Here is a 21,423-nt window from a genome sequence, read left to right as displayed (position 1 = left end):
CAAACACCCACAGTCATTAGGTTTCTATATAGATTTTGGAATGATAACGCCTCCAGCAGTAAGAAAAGATCCTCATTACTTACTGACACTAAGTCACATGATTTCCTTAAAGCTGAAGTTAGGCTTACCTTCAGTCTGACATCCACCCATTAAGTCATTTTGGTATTTGCATTACCTCTCCCAAGAGCCAGCCCATGGCTGGCATTGTAGCTAAAGGCTTTTGAGAGATGTACAGAGACAAGGTGCTGTGATGTTTTCAGGAAGCTATGAACAGCCCCCTGCAGCACTCTCCCACCAGCCATATACCTGCATTGCATAGAGAAGTAAAAAGGCCCAGTTATGACATCACTGGGTCTAAAATATACGTAATAAAAGCGGTAAGGTCTAATTTAAAATTTTCATTAGCACGTTGATAAAGGGGGATTCAAGGAACACAAAACACAAGCATGTTCTTTTGTGTTTTGGTCCATGGAGTGAAGGTTGGCAGCTAGAGGTTGTTGCAAGTCTGCTTACATCTGCCCACAACCACAAGGATCACATGGGAAAATTGAGAATGGACATGGTCAACACAAATATGACGTCTATACTATTCTAATCTAACTTGGCAAGGGATCCGTCTAGAATTCTCTGCTGAGACTGAATGGACACCACCAGTGTGAAAGGGCCAGTAAATGTTGCATTTACACCCATGCCTAACTTTAGACCTGTCCTAACAAGTTCTTTTAAGGAAACCTTTGCTGAAATAAACATAGAAGCTGGCATTGCTGATTTTGACTAATTTTTTCAATGTTATACTGATCCTCAATCCTCTCTAATCCTAGTGTGATAACCATTGCTGTGTACATTTGTTTGTGTGTATTTTGTTCTGTTTTGTTTTTCTCTTTATCCCCCTTTCAACATCTCTTTGAACATTCTGCTAAAACTTTGTGAAGTAGTACTGCCTGGACCTTGAGGAAGGTGACTTCTCAAAATTGAATGTTAGTGCAAATAAAAAAAGTATCACGTCAGTACTCAATTGTTTCAGTTTGCGAGTAAAAAGACTTTAATATAAAATGGCGTGCTCACACTGATTTTCTTGCAAGTTTTATCTGCTGTGAGAAAATAAAAGGGAATATTTAGTTCACTTTGAATACCCAGTTATGGGCAGACAACATAAGTAAACAGGAATTTGCTTTTTGCATTATTGGAATTTAAAGACAATAAATGCAAATGTTTAGCTAGCTAATTTGTTTTTAATTACAGTCAATATACATAATCTAGTCAAAGCAGAATTTTACACATTCTAAGGGGTTTCTAATATGAGTCTACAGAAGATCATTTCTCGTATTAACATCCAGTAATTCCATGTAAGGACAACCTGTAAAATTTCAACGTGCTGGTCTTCATTAAGGGTCAAATACTGGCCATCATGCAACACCTGCGGGAGGAAGAAATTCGTAGATGTATGGGTTCAGATGATGGTGGCCTCCAGGACTTTGTTTTCTCAGAGAATAGGTGCAGGAACTCCCCCCTTCTGAGTCACCCCTGTCTCCGCCCCCTACCCAACTCCAAGGACTTTTCCTTGGTTTTGCCTCCTACCCACCTCCCAGTACTGCCCCTTTTAGAGAATACAGAACCAAGTATCATTTTGTTGTGCTAAGTAATTTGGAATATCTTAAAGATAAAGAAGAAAAATAGATCTCCTGCAGCCAGCGACAATAGACCCCCGGCAACAATAGATCCCCCAGCAACAATAGACCCCCCGGCAACAATAGATCACCTCCAGCAACATCAAATCTCAAAACCCCCCAGAAGTCTGCAATAATAGACCCCCTCCCTCAACAGTAGATCCCTCACAGCAACAAATGACCCCCAGACTGATAAGACCCACCTAGCAACAACAGACCCCCCACTCAAAATAGGTCCCCTCCAGCAACAATAGATCTCTTAGCAGCAAGCATCAATAGACCCTCCAGCACACCCAAGCACCCCTTGCCATTATATACAGTAGATCCATTGCTGGAGGTACCAGAACTGCGTTTCCCCGTGTTCCCGCTGAAAAAAAGCCCTGGTGGACTCTATCCATGGTTGGAGGCAGGAAAGCAATGCTCTGGCAGGTTCCCATTCATGCTGCATTTATTCATTGCTCATTTGCAGTAGGAAGCCATGTGGTCTGGAGCAAGGATTGGTTGATGACAGTCTGCTCATCTAATGGACACATGTTTAGGTATGAAGAGATGCTGGTGCCTGTATTATCTAGGCAGGTGCTAACCTGTAGATTCAGTATATACATGCTGCTTATGGCGCAGCTACAGAGCGATTAGAGAAATCCAGATTATATATATTTAATGCTAAGCTGGTTTATTTTCTTTAGACCTTCCTTGTTATTGATAGTTTTCTGCACAGTGATTAAGAAGGGGAAAGCCGAAGGAAGTTCCACTCTACTGCTCAGTTTCTGATGTCCCCAATGGAGACAGCGAAGCTTGTCAGCAAGATCCTTTCTGCCTGCACGTTCCAGGGCATCTTGCAGAATCTTAGTCTTGTTCAGATCGTTCCAGGCCTTCTCATACCTGCATATGCACAAATTCAAGTCAGTGTTTGAAAGTCATTAAAGGAAACATGGGCTGCCATTGCAGACCTCCTTCAGCAAAACAGGGCCGGATCTAGGGGGGTGCTAGGGTGAGCTGTGCCGCCCCAGATTCTGGTCTTGCCCCCCCCCCAAAACTAGCATAGTTGCCAACAGTCACGGATTGCCCAGGACGCTCACAGATTTTTGACATTTGTCAAGGACAGTCTTTGTCCCGGGCTGAATCACAGAAAATGATTTTTGTCACAGACACTGTTATTTTGTCACGGATGACCGCCGGCCATGGAAGTTGGGGCATGATCTAGTAGTGCAGTGAGTGTGTTAACTAGACCTCCCCCTGCGATCGGATCCTCTTCCCCATCTCTCTGTCCTCCCCCTGCCTGGGACTGCCAATTAGTGAGAGACAGGAAGTCATGTGGCTGTTTCTCCCATGCTGATTGGTTGTTACTGTGAGGGATGGTCACGCCAGCCCGCCTTAGCCTCCTTCTCATGTGCAAGGCAGAGGAAGCTGCTGCAAAGCAGATTCAGGACCAAGCCCAGGACGCACACCCGGACCACCAATGATGGACACACTGTCAGAGCGGCTGCAGACCAGACAGATGGTGTAGCAGAGGTGAGAAAGAGAGTTTGTGTGTGTGTGTGGTTCAGAGTTTGTGTGTGTGTGGGGGGGCAGAGTTTTTGTGTGTGTTTGGGGAGGGGGGTGCAGTATGGTGGAGCATCTTGTGATATTTATGGTGGAGCATGCTGTACTCTGACCATTCCTTGTGCCATGTCTGCAGTCTCTGACCATCTCCTGTACTACTCCTGCTGTCTCTGGCCCTCCCCTGTACTAATGGCAGTAACTTCTAGCAACCAATCAGCGAGAGGTAATGTGCTGTAACCTCTAGCAACCAAGTCTAGTGTGGACCAGTTCTTTATGTTTATATTATTAAAGTTTTTTTTATATAGATAAGTCTATGTACGTGTTTATTAGTTTTTTGGGCTGTTGGGGTGGAGAGCAAAATTGCATGGGGGAGCTCAAGAAAATCTCAGACTCTATTTAACCACACTCCTTTAAGCCACACCCAACATGTAAAGTAGTTTAAGCCACACCCACTTGCCATATTTTAAATCTCCAGACACACCCACAAGTGATGCCCCCACCCCTAATTTACATATTGCTTTGCCTACACTGGCTTTCTGGACATGCAATAAAAAAAGTGTCCCTAAATGATGGCAACTATGGACCAGTGGCCACAGCAGGGCGAACCCTATAATGAAGCACTGAAGCCCAGCCCAACTACCACAGTGCACATAGCCAAAAGAATAAAATGAAAGTGTGTTGAAACTTTCCACCCCCAGATCAGACAGGCAAAAGCTGGTTGTCTGGGAACATTGTGCATTCTAAGTCACTGATGCAGAACATGTATGCAGGTCAGGAAAGTCAGAACACAACATAAGGTCATTATCTACATGCTGGTTGTGGGTCAGTGACTCAAAGTATTGAAGCAACAACAGCCTTCTTGTTTCCTAATTTGCTTCCCATGCAAAATCTTTCAATGTTTTGCCTGTAGCTTGGAAAAAAAAAACTTGCATACAGTATATTGTTGAGAACACTGTGCATGAGTCAAGTACATCAATCAATACTGGGCTGCCACCTAGCCACTAATTTACTAACTTCAACAGAAGCTGCTGATTGGACAGATATAAGAGAAATATAGGCCCATATTTTTTTCTGTAAGTTTGAAAGTTTATCTTTTTTTTCTGTGACCCCTCCACTTGGTAGCCACTTTTCACCTGCCAAGGAGGTCATTAAAAGTAGGTTGCAGCAAGAGATATGGACACATTCCCTCCATTGACTTACAATTGCCCAACGCATAAACTTCAAAATAATAATCACCTCCTACAAAGCCATCCACAATTGTTCCCCCAAGCTACATCACCAATCTTGTCTCATCAAGACCCTCTCCTCCAATCCTCGCCTCCACCTTTAACTCTCTACTCTCTCTGCCCCCACCTCCACCCAGCACCTCACTCACCGCCCTTGAGATTGCCAATCACTTTAAAAACAAGATTGACACAATTCGCAAGGACATCGTCGCTCCTCAAACTCCCTCTAAACCCGTCCCCTCTCACACAGCTACCCCCTCATCACCCCTCTCCCTCGGCCTCACCACTGCTCTGACCTCCACCCCACCTAACATTCCTCACACTGAAGCCCCCTCCACACTCCACACCTTCGACCTTACTACCATTGAGGAGGTCACCAAGGTCTTTTCTGACACCCGCCTCACCACCTACCCCCTCGACCCTATCCCCTCACAACTCCTACGATCTCCCTCTCCCTCCATCCTACGCTCCCTCACCCACATCTTTAATCTCTCCCTCCATCCTACACGCCCTCACCCACATCTTTAATCTCTCCCTCTCTTCCGGTGCATTCCCCTCCCTTCTGGAGCACGCGCACATCACTCCCATACTTAAAAAGCCCTCCCTGGACCCCAACAACCTCAGACCCATCTCCCTGCTCCCATTCACATCCAAACTCCTCGAGCGCTTAGTCTACAATCGCCTAAGCTCCCACCTCAACGACAACAACCTCCTCGATCCCCTACAGTCCGGCTTCCGTCCCCTACACTCCACCGAAACTGCCTTACTCCAACTCTCCAACGACCTTCTAACCGTCAAAGCTAATGGCCACTATTCAGTGCTCCTACTCCTCCACCTCTCCGCTGCCTTCGACACAGTCGACCACCCCTTCCTCCTCAAAAAAACTACACTCCCTCGGCCTCAGAGATTCTGCTCTCTCCTGGCTCTCGTCCTACCTATCACAATGCTCCTTCAGCGTTACCTATAACGCTACCACCTCCCCCTCTCTATTGGGGTCCCTCAAGGCTCCGTCCTTGGGCCCCTTCTCTTCTCCATCTACACCTCCTTCCTTGGCCAACTCATACACTCTCACGGCTTCAACTACCACCTCTATGCCGACAACACACAAATCTATCTCTCTACACCTCGCCTCACCCCCTCTGTCTCTGCCCGAATCACAAACCTACTAAACGACATATCAGACTGGATGTCGCTCCACTTCCTTAAACTGAACCTCTCCAAAACCAAGCTTCTAGTCTTCCCCCCAGCTCGCACACCAAACCCATTGACTTCTCCATCACGTCCAACAATGCCACTATCAGGCCCGCCCTGCAGGCCAGAGTACTTCGTGTCATTCTGGACTCCAAACTATCCTTCCAGCCCCAAGTCCAATCACTAACAAACTCATGCAGACTCCACCTCCGCAACATCGCCAAAATCTGCACGTTCCTAACCCCAGAAACCACTAAACAGCTCATCCACTCCCTCATCATATCACGACTCGAATACTGCAACTCCCTCCTCACTGGCCTGCCTCGCCACAGGCTATCCCCGCTTCAGTCGATCCTGAACACGGCAGCCAGACTCATTCACCTTACCAACCGCTCCGTTTCCGCCACCCCCCTCTGCCAATCCCTCCACTGGCTTCCGATTGCACAACAAATCAAATTCAAAATCCTAACACCGACATACAAAGCTGTCCATCATACTGCCCCAAACTACATCACCGACCTAATATCCAAGTACCACCCAACACGCACACTCCGCTCCTCTCAAGACCTCCTTCTCTCTAGTTCCCTGGTCTCCTCCTACCATGCCCGCTTCCAGGATTTCTCCAGGACATCACCTATCCTCTGGAACTCCCTACCCCAATCCATCAGACTATCACCTATTCTCCTCTCATTTAGCCGCACCCTGAAAACCCACCTCTTCAGAGAAGCCTACCCCACCCCCTGCTAATTGCCAACCTCCTCCACTCTTCCTACCACTCCATTCCCCACAGCTATCTCCTCCTGTACCACTATCCCCTCCCTCCTAGGTTGTAAGCTTGAAAGAGCAGGGCCCTCGAACCCCTCGTGTATCACATTGTATTGTTTTCGTACTGTCGCATGTTCTGTCTCCCTTTGTAATGTACAGCGCTGAGCGAACTGTTGGCGCTTTATAAATACTGTATTATTATTATTATTATTATTATAATAATAAAAGAAGACCCACGCAGTCTTTTTTGCTCTTACCAAGATCTGCTCACTAGGCTCCCTCATCACCTTTCCTCTTGCTCATCTCTAGGACTTCTCCGGAGCCTCTCCCATTCCCTGGAACTCTCTTCCTCATGCTGTACTGCTATCTCCTACTGAAAACTCAGACTCTTCAGACCTATCCTGCCTCCACCTAAAACTGAAGTTCTACTTTCAGCTCACCCCTGAGGAGTATAAATTTTTGTATAAATTTATTTTTTAGACTGTAAGCTCCTGCAAGCAGGGAACTCCTAACCCTCTTGACTTGCAACTGTACAGTCTCCCTGTATTTTGTAAAGTGCCATGCAAACTGTTGGTGCTATATAAATGCTCTTGATAATAAAATTAATAATAATGTGAATTTGAAGAGGCACAGCTCAATGCCTGATACATTCTGATGGAACTCAACACTACCAGCACATGCAGGACCTTGTTCATGTCTATGGTGAACACATGTAGTTATGCACATACAGCACAGGTATGCAGGTAAGTGTACTTTGATAATTACAGACTCCTCAGAGGTGTGTCCCTATGACCACTAAAGCATAATTCAGTTGTGGAAGTTACCAGAAATATAAACAGGAGCTATCCTGCAAAAGCCAAAACAGACAGAACATCATATTTCTAGCAGCTAGAAAAACTAATTTTAGCTACACAGGAAAATGTAGTGCCTACATACCTAATCTTCAGTTAAAATGTTCTCTTGTAAGCCCATTTATTGAAAGCAATTATAGCAGTCTGAATAGTACTTATTAAATGAATGTGGTTATTCATATGCTTTGGTGGAACGTTGCATTGACAGTATTTTCTTTTAAAGAGACGCTTATGTGATCACATTGGCAGAGGGAGCTTTTATCTATGAGCACAGGCTGCTCCTGCACAGGGTTGATAAGCAATGACATGGTAATTACCAGCACTCTAGCATCTTCTGTGCCTGAATCTTCTTTTCCATTGACGCCGTATGAAACTGTCTGATTTCCGGTCTGTTGAATCCAAGTTCTCGTGCCACAATGGTCCATTCAAAGCTCAGTTGGTTCCCAAGATCCTTTATGGACTTCAGGTTAATTACTGCATCCTGATTCACATAACAAGAAATAAGTGTCAGCAATTCACAAATTGTTCTTTCTCCCTGGATGTGAACTTTTGCAGGTTTGTAACATTCCTGACAAATTATTTCTTGAAATGTGTTAACAGACAAAACAAATGTTACTTGTTACCGCTAATTTGATATCTATGTGTTGGTGGCAAAAAAATAATTTCAATATTCATGTTCATATTAGATACACCCAGGTCTTCAGGTTGTTACTGTTTCTGGTATACTATGTAAAATAACAGAATATAATACAAAATGTTGAGTTTATTAAAAATATCATCCTCCCTGCTCTAGCTAGTTTATTGTATCATACAGCATATCTTGTCCTGAAATTCTGATATCAGATATCCTTTTTTGTGATCAAAATGCTATTCTGCTTAGCATGGATGGTGACACCAATATTCGTTATTGGAATTTTGCAGCTTCCTGTGTCAGCAGTTAATATAAATAAGTACACTAATGAGGTCTTCCCTGTATTCTCTTTCTTCTGTAATGTGCCCAACAATTCCCCTCCCTTACAGCTCCCACTGGCTGAAAAAATGTTAGATTTTCAGCATTGTGCAGAGAAGAGAATGTGATTGGCTTACCTTAAAGTGTTACTAAACCCACAACAGTAAAATCAGTCTGTATATGCAGTAAAGCATGCTTGTTATACTCACTGTGGAACCTAAGGGGTTAATCCTCTGCATTGTGTAAAAAGGATGTTTGATCCTGTCTTCATTGATCCTCCCCTTCTTCTATTGTCCCCAATCCATCTACTGATAGCACAAAGCCTTGGGGCAAGCTGCACACACATGCTCAATTTGGTGTGTATAGAAAGGTTTTTTTCTTTCTTAGGAGAGTGCATGTGCTCAGCACAGGGCCAATCAGCACTGTCCAGGGTCAGCAGTTGTGCAGCCTCATAGGACAATCAGGGGAAAATGAAAACTCCTGCAACAAGCTTTAAGCAGTGCTCTGCTGGACATGGATAGAAGTCACAAGACTGCTCTACCTGCTGATGAGAAAAGGTATTTAGCGGTTTATATTTACTAAAATAATTGCATTTCCATGTTCTGTGTACTGTGGGAGACCAGATATAGTGTATGCAGGGTCCTGGGTTTAGTAACACTTTAAGGACCCACAATAAAAGGCTTGAATTTTGGCTGATTCATGCTGAATGGACTTCACCCAGCTTGACAAAACACAATGGAGGGTTATGAACCCTGTCAGGCTTTTTTTGCCTTTTGTGTCCCCTTGCTGACATTTCTCTTCGCTTCCTGTCCCATAGGCAAAATAGGAAGTGGGAGGAAATCTCTGGTTGTCAAAACTAGCATCCCCATTGGAATATTTCCCCTCTATTCCTGTTCTGGTAACAACCCAAAATTTAGTATTTTTTTTTAAATTTAAATTATAAGTAAGTGATAATGGTAACCTAGACAAAAATAGAGGGTGAATCTCCATAACAGGGTCAGCTACAGCAATAAAAACCTGAGAAGTGTTCTAATCCCTTTCCAATCTATCCAAAGCTCACAAAAATGTTTGCTTTCAGCTATTTTTTAAGAATCGGCACAATAAACTAATCTGTTCATGTGCTGACAAGAAGCATGCTTATAGGAGGATAAACCAGAGTGACAGAGAAATGACCTCATCACTGTGCTGCTTCTTCATTCACTCTTCATGCATAGGCTGGGGCAGGTCTAAGGCGACCTCGGCTCAGAAGAAGTGGGTTGATAGATGTTGTCCATCAGACAGAGGAAATCTAGTGCCAGGAAAAACTACTGTGGGGGAAATCTCTGCACTGAAGGTTAATAGCGCAGCAAGATCTGATTTTATTATGTTATCCTTTAACGGCATATTCATTTTCACCATGTTTTTTTGGCTGAAGTTCTGCTTTAAAGTATTGACAGCTTAATCTGGCCACATACCTTCAATCTGATTTACCAATAACTCTATATAAAACAATTTCCCATTCTCAACTACTATACCATTCTTGTATCAGAGGTGGCTTTCTGTTGTCAGTGAAAGAGATAAGGCTGGAGGCTATCTAGATCTGCATATACATAAGAGCCATTCTGCCTTAATGCAGAGTTAGACTTGGAACAGGAATGTCTTTAATGGAATGAAATGGATAATGAATAATGATTCATTTCTGGCATACCTGCAGGGAGACAACCAGTTTCCACAGTCCGCCACTCTCTAACTTTCAATTGAAAAATGACATTTTTAATCTGATTGCTTGCTACAGGCTATACTTTCACTTGTCTGCAATGTTTATAAATCAGTTCCTCTCTTTACAAGCCCCATCTGAGAAATGACGTAGTCACTGCATGATGCATTATCAAGTGATTAAGACAAGCTGACATAACAGAATGAGAGAAAGAAAGCAGCTTACCTCTTGTGCTTTATTCGGCATCTTCATGTGTTTAACACTGGGGTATGCGCCAATTCTATTCTACAATCTTAATGAGAAAAATGAATTTTACTTTGTTATAAATATAGTTAGAATGTTAGCCCTGTTATTGCCATTTTTATACAACTGGCTGCACTGGCCTTCCCTGGAACCGTTCCTCCAGAGGCTCTGAGGGGTTCCTTGAGAAATAAGCAACCTCTGCCTCAGATAAATAACTAGTGACACACTAATAATTCTTTTTTAGGTATCTGTAAGGGGGCATTCTTCTCACTGACTACCAATGTAAGGGGATTTCTTTTCACTGACTACCAATGTAAGGGGAATTCTTCTCACTGACTACCAATGTAAGGGGAATTCTTCTCACTGACTACCAATGTAAGGGGAATTCTTCTCACTGACCACCAATGTGAGGGAAATTCTTCTCACTGACCACCAATGTGAGGGGAATTCTTCTCAATGACTACCAATGTAAGGAACATTCTTCCCACTAACCACCAATGTAAAGGGAATTCTTCTCACTGACTACCAATGTAAGGGGAATTCTTCTCACTGACTACCAATGTAAGGGGAATTCTTCTCACTGACTACCAATGTAAGGGGAATTCTTCTCACTGACTACCAATGTAAGGGTAATTCTTCTCACTGAATACCAATGTAAGGAACATTCTTCCCACTAACCACCAATGTAAGGGGAATTCTTCTCGCTGGCTACAAATGTAAGGAGCATTCTTCTTACTGACTACAAATGTAAGGAGCATTCTTTTCACTGACCACCAAAGGGGAATTCTTCTTTCTGAACACCATTGTAAGGAGCATTCTTCTCTCTAACCACCAACATAAGGAGCATTCTTCCCACTAACCACCAACGTAAGGAGCATTTTTCCCACTGACCACCAACGTAAGGAGCATTATTCTCACTGACCACCAACGTAAGCAGCATTTTTCCCACTAACCACCAACGTAAGGAGCATTATTCTCACTGACCACCAATGTAAGGAGTATTCCTCTCAATGACCACCAATGTAAGGGGAATTCTTCTCATTGACAACCAATGTAAGGGAAATTCCTCTCACTGACCACCAATGTAAGGGAAATTCCTCTCACTGACCACCAATGTAAGAGTAATTCCTCTCACTCACCACCAATGTAAGGAGCATTCTTCTCACTGACCACCAATGTAAGGAAGATTCTTCTCACTGACCATCAATGTAAGCAGAGTTCTTCTCACTGATCTTCAATGTAAGGAAGTTGTTCATTAACCTCCAATGTAAGGGGGCACTTTTCCACAAACTACCAAGTGACAGAACACTACAATTTTAACTGTCTGCCTTATCTTCTGGATGGTAATATTTATTAATTTTCATTATTATTACTGACAATAATTTTGTTGTATACAGCCCAGGGTGACAAATAGTATATAGTATGTCACATTCTTTTTTTGTTCATGCCAATATTCCATGAGCTGTAGATATAGCAATTAGTTCCCAGAGACGTTTTCAAAGGTTCTTTCATGTTAAAAAGGGTTAAGATAGGCTGGGCTACACAGCATGAACACATTTTTCTGTTCTGTTAAAAAATAAAATACAAAAATTATATATATATATATATATATATATATATATATATATATATATACAGTATATATTGAAGGATCATTCTGCTTTTTCTTCCATAAATATGCTAACTATGATATTTTTGTGAATGTACCAAAGTACTTATAATTCCTGATTCCAGTGTTAGCAATTTTGGTGACTGATCTCTCACACAAGATGTGTCTGAATAATGTGGGAACTAAAAGTGAAATTTGGGAAGATCAGATAAATCAACTTTTCTACCCACCCTCATATATATGGATAATGTATGTTATAATGATCCAGATGTGGCCCTGTATCTTGGTTATATTAAAAGTATTCAGGATATAATTAAAATAGCTAACATTTTTAGGATAAATAGAAGATCAGATGTCATCCTGAGTTCTATCTGATCTCCTATGCTGTTTCCCATCATATGAGAGTGCCCTCTGACTGCTGAAACTCCATAACTAAGCCCTGGTTCACACTGAATCTGACTTTGATATTCTGCGACTTCACTTGAAGTTGCACAATTTCAAAGCCACAGGTCAGTGTGATTTCATGTGCGATTTCGCTGACACCTGTGTGACTTCATGCACAGATGTTTATGCAAGTCGCACGTGAAATTGCAAAAAATAGTGCAGGAACCTTTTTTCAAAAAGCACCGCACCAATTTGAATGGTTCCATTGCCGACAACAGGGTGCAACTTGTCATGCGATTTGACAGTTCCAAAGTTTTGACAAGTTGCACTGGTGTGAACCAGGGCTATAGCTAGCCCTAAATAATGTATAGATTTCTTTCATTCTGCCTGCAAACTGAAAGAAAGATGTGTAATAGATTCCTCCATCCACACTAAACAGCTTGGAGAGGCTCCCACTGTGGCTATCATGTTCTGACAGCCTGCAGCACCGGCTGTCAGAATACTTGAACAGTGCCTACTACATGATTGGGTGCAGGCACTGTTTGAATGACAATTTTTCATCAGGCTACTGTGATTTTTCAGTCTATGAATTTGGGTGGAGTGGTGCTGACAGGGCCACTCAATAATCAAAATTCACTCAGGTTAGGGCCACCACAAAAAAAGTTAAATAAAAAGAAAATATAAATCTGTCATAAATAAGCCTGGAAAATTATTATAATTAAAGAACATGAATTTTGTACATATGCCACATGGTTCTAAAATAAAAAAAAAATGTATTCTAAAATATGAAAATAATCAGCTTTATACCAGAAATATCTTCCTATTTCAAGAACATATCACTCCGATATATTTTGTATAACTCTGCTCTGCCATGCTCCCTATTCTCCATGAACTACACTGCCCAACAACTAGCTGTAATATAGTATTGCATCATATACTGAATATTATTACCAAACAACAATGCATTTTGAATATTTCACACATACCTGATGTATATGCTGTCAATAAAATGAAAAAAGACAAAATTTTGATGATAATCAGCCCTTGATTTTGTAAAACGTCATTCATTGCTAAGATGTCAAAAAATTTTATAGTTTTGTAGGTAAACAGTGGCCAGGACATATCCTAACATAAATGATCACATAGATATAAATAAAGGATTTTAGATGTGATATCGGTTTCAGCCTACCTTTTTTCTGTCATACAGTAAATACTGAGCAAACCCTGCACTGTTTCCAAAAGAATAGAGACAAGAAAGCAATTCCTGTCTTTATCATGATGTGTTGTTAAGAGGTAACTACAACACAAGCTGAAATTCATCCTGTTAAAAATTAAAGAAATTCAATTATTCTTAGCTGTTCCTCATGACTAGAGATCATAGACCAGAAGACTTGGATTCACAATCACTTTAACCTTCAGTGGTTTGTCAAAGTCAAGATAACCACGATGAACCTGCTGTAGTCGTCCTTAAGAAGTATATGTTCTCTAAATAAGAAGTATATATTGTATAACAACTGAGGTAACTATGAAATCCACGATAGGTTGGTTTTAACAAAAAAGCAAATTTACAAATGTCAGGCTATGCACACATGTGACTTCTGTTGTGAGATGAAGCAGTACCTGCACACTGAATATTATAGTGTTGTCCTCTTTTGGCGGAGGGGGTCTTGAAAAATGACCTTCACCAAACAGGATACATGTAAGTAAATAAGACAACCAGAACCTTCGCTAAGTGACACAGTGGGTTTGATAATACAGTTGGCAGTGCCTGCATCCAGGACAGGGCCTCTGTGAGCAGATTGAATTCCCTTCCTGGGAAATTAGCCAGTAATCTAATCAAAGTAATTGGAAGCAGAGGAATCACATCGCTGGATCGAGAGGGGGCTTAGGTGAGTATTAGGGGGGGATGCTGCACACAGAAGGTTTTTTACCTTCATGCATAGAATGCATGAAGGTAAAAAAATCTTAAAGCGGAGTTCCACCTAAAACAAAAAAAAAAATAGAAGTCAGCAGCTACAAAAACTGTAGCTGCTGACTTTTAAAATACAGACACTTACCTGTCCCTCGGTCCAGCGGTGTCCTCACCACTGCTGGTTTCACCGGACGTCTTCTCTCCCTGGCGCCAGCGTCTTCAGTGTGGACACCCGGCTGTGACAGCTTGCAGCTCCACAGCCAGGTGCCCACTGCGCATGTGCGAGAAGCGCTGCGCTTTGTGAATAACCCCGTAGTCCTCATGGACCTGTCACGTGTCCCAGAAGACTACAGGGGGGAGGACAACTTCCGCTTCCGATTGCCTAGGTGATCGCAGCGGAATTGGGAGCGGGTACCTGTCAAATCCGGGTACCCGCTCCCCAAAGGTGCCAATCCTTAATGGGGAGTGGGGGACAAAGGCTTATAGCGGAACGTTCCCTTTTGGGTGGAGCTCCGCTTTAAGCCTTTAGAACCACTTTAACCATAAGTATATTGATACACACCAGTATGGAAATAATACAAGCTTTATATAAGAAGAAATTAACAATAGTACATATGTCCAATGTCCAAACAGGTATCAGCAAAGGGCCCAATAGGAGTCCTGGTGGAATTGTGTATGCATAGTCGGGTATATATTGTTATTAATAGAGATACCTCCAGATGAATGTTGCAGAAAAGTCCGCTGCAGAAGGCCCAGAGTATGATGCGGCATCTGTCTTTGTGTTGGAGACTTGAAGACAAGAGAAGAAGTTCTAAGGAGAACCTCCAGCCATTACTTAACAATACAGAAATGCAGTCCTAGTTATCTGGCAATAATTGTCTCTTCTAAACTGGTATTAGTAACATGGATCTGATATGTGGCTGAGACCTTCTCTCTCTCCACTTCCTCCTTCCAGTATTTTTTCCCCAACAACCACAGAGTCAAGAAGTGACATACAAACTTATACATCACTATTTACTAGCAGCTAACAATAGAGGGCAGTGGAACCCTACAATCCTACCCTGATTTATTCCCAAAAATGCCAGTTGCCTGCCTATATGTTGACCCTCTGGCTGAGCCATGCTGGGAATGCTAGCTGCCTGAATTGGACATTTTTACCTGCACCCTCCCCCCACCAACAGATTCATTTGCTTGCCTGTGACAGGTATTTGAATTAGGTACAAGTGCCCCGAAGGGTTTCAAAAGGGTTTATGAATTCCCCAAGTTGCACCGTATAACATGCTTTGCAGTAACACGCTGAAATACACACACTTTACTGCAATGCATCATTGAGAATGGATCCTAAACAAATCAAATCACTAGAGTCTAGAGCAGTGGTCTCCAAACTGCGATCCTTTGCTTGCTTTTATCTGGCCCTTGGGAGGGGGGCATTATTCCCCTCACTGTCAGCAACAGTGGGACATAGTTCCTGACACTGACAATGAGGCACTATTCTCCCCACTGACACCAACAATGGGGCACTATTCCTCCTGCTGACACCAATGATTGGTCATTATCCCCCTCCCAATATTAAAGATGGGGCACTATTCCTCCCATTGACATAGATGGGGCACTATTCCTCCCACTGACACCAACCTTGGGACACTATTCCTCCCTCTACTATCGAAGAGGAGACACAATTTACTCCCACTGACACCAGCTTATTTTCTACTCCCACTGGCCACATTCCGGCCCCCTAAAGTTTGGGAGAGCAGTAAACTGGCCCTATGTTTAGAAAGTTTGGAGACCCCTGGTCTAGAGAGACAGTCCATGATCTAAAATTTACAATGGCTACTTAAAGCAAACGTTAACATGTATGGTACAGGTTGAGTAGTATGAATCAGCATTGCTAGAATTTATATATTTCTTATGATTACAGAGGTAGTGCAAATTTAAGACATGATTGATGCAAAAATACAGTATGAGGGAATATCTTCAATGAAAGAGGCTAAAATGCTTCTGGAATTATCTTCTTACGTTATCATTATACTGTAACAATATGGAAGAACATTGGTAAAACAAATAAAGGGGGACTGTACAGACATCTCATTATATATGTATTACTCCATCTCCTTCTGATTATTATTATTATTATTATACAGTATTTATAAAGCGCCAATAGTTCGCTCAGCGCTGTACATTACAAAGGGGGACAGAACATGTGACAGAACAATACCAATACAATGCAAAACATGAGGGGATCGAGGGCCCTGCTCTTTCAAGCTTACAATCTAGGAGGGAGGGGATGGTGGCACAGGAGGAGATAGCTGTGGGGGATGGAGTGGTAGGAAGAGTGGAGGAGGTCGGCAAGTTAGCAGGGGGCGGGGTAGGCTTCCCTGAAGAGATGGGTTTTCAGGGTGCGCCTAAAGGAGAGGAGAGTAGGTGATAATCTGATGGGTTGGGGCAGGGAGTTCCAGAGGATGGGTGACACCCTGGAGAAGTCCTGGAGGCGGGCATGGGAGAAGGAGACCAGGGAACTAGAGAGAAGGAGGTCTTGTGAGGAGTGGAGTGTGCGTGCTGGGCGGTACTTGGATATTAGGTCAGTGATGTAGTTCGGGGCAGTATGGTGGACAGCTTTGTACGTCAGCGTTAGGATTTTGAATTTGATCCGTTGCGCAATCGGAAGCCAGTGGAGGGATTGGCAGAGGGGGGTGGCGGAGATGGAGCGGTTGGAAAGGTGAATGAGTCTGGCAGCCGTATTCAGGATGGACTGAAGCGGGGATAGCCAGCGGTGAGGCAGGCCAGTGAGGAGGGAGTTGCAGTAGTCGAGTCGTGATATGATGAGGGAGTGGATGAGCTGTTTAGTGGTTTCTGGAGTTAGGAACGTGCGGATTTTGGCGATGTTGCGGAGGTGGAGTCTGCACGAGTTTGTTAAAGAGTGGACTTGGGGCTGGAAGGATAGGTTGGAGTCCAAAATTACACCAAGTACTCTGGCCTGCGGGGCGGGTTTGATGGTGGCGTTGTTGGACATGATGGAGAAGTCAATGGGGGGTGGTGTCCGGGCTGGAGGGAAGACAAGAAACTCGGTTTTGGAGAGGTTCAGTTTAAGGAAGTGGAGCGACATCCAGTCTGATATGTCACTCAACAGGTGTGTGATTCGGGCGGAGACCGAGGGGGTGAGGTGGGGGGTTAAGAGATAGATTTGTGTGTCGTCGGCATAGAGGTGGTAGTTGAAGCCGTGAGAGTGTATGAGTTGGCCAAGGGAGGAGGTGTAGATGGAGAAGAGAAGGGGCCCGAGGACAGAGCCTTGAGGGACCCCAACAGAGAGGGGGAGTGAGAGGGAGGTGGTGGCATTATAGGTAACGCTGAAAGAGCGTTGTGACAGGTAGGATGAGAGCCAGGAGAGAGCAGAATCTCTGAGGCCGAGGGAGTGTAGTTTTTTGAGGAGGAGGGGGTGGTCGACTGTGTCAAAGGCCGCAGAGAGGTCAAGGAGTAGGAGCACTGAATAGTGGCCATTAGCTTTGGCTGTTAGCAGGTCGTTGGAGAGTTTGAGTAAGGCAGTTTCGGTGGAGTGTAGGGGACGGAAGCCGGACTGTAGGGGATCGAGGAGGTTGTTGTCGTTGAGGTGAGAGCATAGGCGGGCGTAGACTAGGCGCTCGAGGAGTTTAGATGTAAATGGGAGCAGGGAGATGGGTCTGAGGTTGTTCGGGTCATTGGGGTCCAGGGAGGGCTTTTTAAGTATGGGGGTGATGTGTGCATGTTTCAGAGGGGAAGGGAAAGTGCCGGAGGAGAGGGAGAGATTGAAGATGTGGGTGAGGGAGCGTAGGATGGAGGGGGAGGGAGGTTGTAGGAGTTGTGAGGGGATAGGGTCAAGGGGGCAGGTGGTGAGGCGGGCATCAGAGAGGATCTTGGAGACTTCTTCGATGGTAGTAAGGTCAAAGGTGCGGAGTGTTGGGGGAGCTTCAGTATGAGGAATGTAGGGTGGGGTGGGAGAGGAGGTCAGAGCAGTGGTGGGGCCGTGGGAGAGGGGTGTAGAGGGGGTAGCTGAGTGAGGGGGAAGGGGGTTGGAGGGAGTTTGAGCAGCGACGAAGTCCCTGTGGGTTATGTCGAGGGGGAGGGGGGATGAGGGGGTAGCTGTGTGAGAGGGGACGGGTTGAGAAGGCGTGTGAGTTGCGGCAATGTCCTTGCGAATTGTGTCAATCTTGTTTTTAAAGTGATTGGCAATCTCAAGGGCAGTGAGTGAGGTGCTGGGTGGAGGTGGGGGTGGCGAGAGTAGAGAGTTGAAGGTGGAGAAGAGTCGGCGAGGATTGGAGGAGAGGGCCTTGATGAGGGTCAGGAAGTAGGCTTGTTTGGCAGTATGGAGGGAGGAGGTGTAGGTGTGGAAGGCAGATTTGTATCGGGTGAAGGCTTGTTGGGATTTGGTTTTGCGCCATAGTCGCTCCAGGGCACGACTGTGTCGTTTGAGGGTTTTGGTGTGATCAGTCTGCCAGGGCTGGAGCGGTCGGGGTCTGATTTTGCGTGTGGTTAAAGGCGCTAGTGAGTCAAGGGCTGTTGACAGCGCATTGTTGTAGGCGGTCATAGCCAAGTCGGGGCAGGACAGGGGGAGGATGCGGTCATGGAGTTGATCAGCTGCGGAGTGGAGGGAGGCAGGGTTAAGGTTGCGGAGGTTACGGCTGGTAGAAGTGTGACATTTGGAGGGGTAGGCGTTGGAGGATGAGGAGATAGAGAAGGTAATCAGGTTGTGGTCAGAGAGAGGGAAGGGGATGTTAGTGAGGTTGTGGGGAGCGCAGCGGTTGGAGAAGACAAGATCAAGGATATTACCGTCGGAGTGGGTGGTGGATTGTATGCACTGTGCAAGTGCAAAGGAGGAGGTTAAGTGGAGGAGACGGGCTGTGTCCGGGTTGTCGAGGTTGACAGGGATGTTGAAATCCCCAAGGATGATAGTGGGTAGCTCAGAGGAGAGGAAGAAGGGTAGCCAGGAGGAGAAGTCTTCCAGGAAGCGGGGTATGGATCCAGGAGGCCGGTATATCACAGCAATCTTCAGGGGGGTTGGGGAGAATAGTCGGACGCAGTGGGCCTCGAAGGAGGAGAAGGATAGGGAGGGGGGGTTTGGGAGGACTCGGAAGGTGCTCAGCGGTGACAGGAGCAGGCCAACCCCACCACCTTTACGACCGTTGGGCCTGGGTGAGTGGGTCCAGGTGAGACCGCTGTAGGAGAGTGCAGCAGGGGAGGTAGAGTCAGTGGGCTGGATCCAGGTTTCCGTAATCGCCAGGAGGTTGAGGGAGCTGGAAACAAAGAGGTCGTGGATGGCGGTAAGCTTGTTGCACATCGATCGGGCGTTCAGGAGTGCACATGAAAACGGGGGGGAGATTTTAGGGAGCAGGGGGACAGATACTAAGTTGCGGGGGTTGCGGCAGGACGTGGAGGCGGGAGGGTTTTGTGCGGGTGAAGGAGGTGGTGGAGGGCCAGGATTCGGGGAGATGTCCCCCGCGGTTATGAGGAGGAGAAGGGTGAGAAAGGTGGCATGGGAGCGGGATGTGCAGGAGCGTGAGAAACTACTAGTGGAGGTGTTCGGGTCAGTGGGAGACTGATCAATGCTCACTCCCACTCTTCCCATAATGACGTGTGTATCTCAGTAATTTCTAGTGCTCACTGCACTTAGCTTCCAAGATTTACTGATGGAGGTGGCTGACGATGCAAAAACATCACATAAGAGCATTGAGTGCACACAAATTACATCAGGTTACTTTACTGTGGTTTCTTAGTACCCTATTCACTTTTCCTATTAAAGAGTATCTGTGAGGGCAGAAGAATGGGAAGCTACCACATGCGACTTCATTTTAAATGAATGAATGCAAGCTCCAGGGATTTTTTACACTGGGGACTGCTGTTATAACAGATTTTACCACCCCCCAACATTCTAACATTTCACCTTGTGCATGAGCTGTTGTTCCTGAAACTTTGCCATTCCCAGCTTGCACATTATATGCTGCCTTATAGGTGGGCAGTTCTGAGGCAGTAAAGAGAACAGATATAGCTGTATATGCAGGAACGTTGTGCGTTTGCACACAAGCTTAAAGGGAAGGGTGAGCACAAGTCTTAAGGTGACAATGCTGCCTTTGCATAGACTTCAGATCCTAAGATCACAAATGGCAATGTTGTAATCCTAGGATCTAAAGTTCCAAAGAAAGCTTAGTGGCAGGATCACCAGGTCCAAACAGAAGGAAATAAAGACTGCATTCAAATATGAATAACCTCTATGACAGACCCAACTGGGACAGGGACTTTTGGAGGGGACTACAGGCAAGCCTCTTGCTTAGTGACCATGGGCCCTGGCATCTGAGGGGGTTCTATTGTTTGGGAGGTGAGTGCCTGGGGGGACCTTTGGAGTAGTTTTACTTTGGATTCAAGTCCGTGTCTCCTCCGAAACACACAGACTCTGAGAACTGGAGGACCAGGATACAGATTTCGGGTCTCCTTGCCCAAACCAGCAATCAGTGCTTCAACCCCCTCCTAGACTCAGAGCAAATGTTAATTGGCTCAAAACAACCTGATGCTGAGGCCTCTTACTGTAATCTCTTTATTAAGGTGTGATGTGTTTACTGTCTTTATCCCATTGTTAATTGAGTCATGTATTGTTTCAGCCTGTTGGCTAGTCCTCCTGGAGGTTCCTACATGATGGGATTAGCCTTCTGTCAGTGTTACCTCGTTATTTAATCAGTGTGGGATTGTTCATGTGGGAACTGCCCTTTTTTTTGAAGTGTATAAAAACCTGTACTTCTGTTCAATAAAGAGCTCCAATTGCACCTAAGCTAGTGTTGTCTAGTTCTGGGTGTAATGTCCAGCTATAATACTTTGGTCATGTGTCCCAGTGGCGAGGAAACAGTTTCCTGATGGAAGCACCCAGGTAGGGTGCCAGGCGGTCCATTACACCCCTCAAAGATCAAATTTGAAGTTTACATGCACTTTAAATTGAAATTTATTATATGGATCATTTATAGATTTATGAAAGGTTGCAGCTTTTCCTTTAATCACATCTTCTCAAGTGTGAATATATTCAGTTCAGTTAATGTGTCCTCATTGTGGAGGTCCTCTATATCTCATTATTTAGTTGCCTTTCTCTGTACATCCTTTTTGTGAACTGGTGACCAAAATTAAACTGCATAATGAAAATAAAGTCTTGATGCTTTGTATATAGGCAAGATGATATCTTTTTTACAATCACAATAGTAATTGGTTACTGCAGTTTAAGTACAACATTGCATACAGATACAAGTCAGTAAATGAGTATACATGCTTCAATATCCATATAGTTTCAGTTGTAGTAATGCACCCTACACTATACCACCTCAATAACTTGATGAGAGAATACAGGTTTGACAAAACGCGTCGGAGAGTGATGTAAGAAA

The 21,423-nt window shown here is 44.5% G+C and overlaps 1 protein-coding gene across 2 annotated transcripts; it reads right to left on the bottom strand.

Moving 5' to 3' along the window:
- Positions 1-1,015: 1,015 nt before the first annotated feature.
- On the bottom strand, positions 1,016-11,677 carry LOC149469678 (uncharacterized). Of its 2 annotated transcripts, none has more exons than XM_089668808.1 (3): positions 10,113-11,677; positions 7,560-7,723; positions 1,016-2,549 (listed from the first exon to the last, which is right to left on the bottom strand). In XM_089668808.1, exons 1-3 carry the CDS (start codon positions 10,137-10,139, stop codon positions 2,315-2,317), a joined length of 426 nt encoding a protein of 141 aa, XP_089524934.1. In that variant the 5' UTR covers positions 10,140-11,677; the 3' UTR covers positions 1,016-2,314. The 2 variants fall into 2 exon arrangements, with proteins under 2 accessions (XP_089524934.1, XP_089524933.1); XM_089668807.1 differs by lacking the exon at positions 10,113-11,677 and adding an exon at positions 8,401-10,092.
- Positions 11,678-21,423: the final 9,746 nt, after the last annotated feature.

This window comes from Staurois parvus, unplaced genomic scaffold, assembly GCF_062004578.1.
Source record: "Staurois parvus isolate SC_StPar_1 unplaced genomic scaffold, SC_StPar_1.0 ptg000064l, whole genome shotgun sequence".
Taxonomy (NCBI): domain Eukaryota; kingdom Metazoa; phylum Chordata; class Amphibia; order Anura; family Ranidae; genus Staurois; species Staurois parvus.
Note: the sequence above shows the minus strand (reverse complement) of the source record. Positions and strands in the feature narration are given on the sequence as shown.

Bases quoted from the DNA above. Each gene is read 5' to 3' on its own strand.
- LOC149469678 (XM_089668807.1), bottom strand. From the start codon at position 8,430: ATGCAGAGGATTAACCCCTTAGGTTCCACA. The intron at 7,724-8,400 runs GTGAGTATAACA...TATGTGAATCAG, and splicing joins TTAACCCCTTAGGTTCCACA to GATGCAGTAATTAACCTGAA. The intron at 2,550-7,559 runs GTAATTACCATG...GTGCATATGCAG, and splicing joins CAGAAGATGCTAGAGTGCTG to GTATGAGAAGGCCTGGAACG.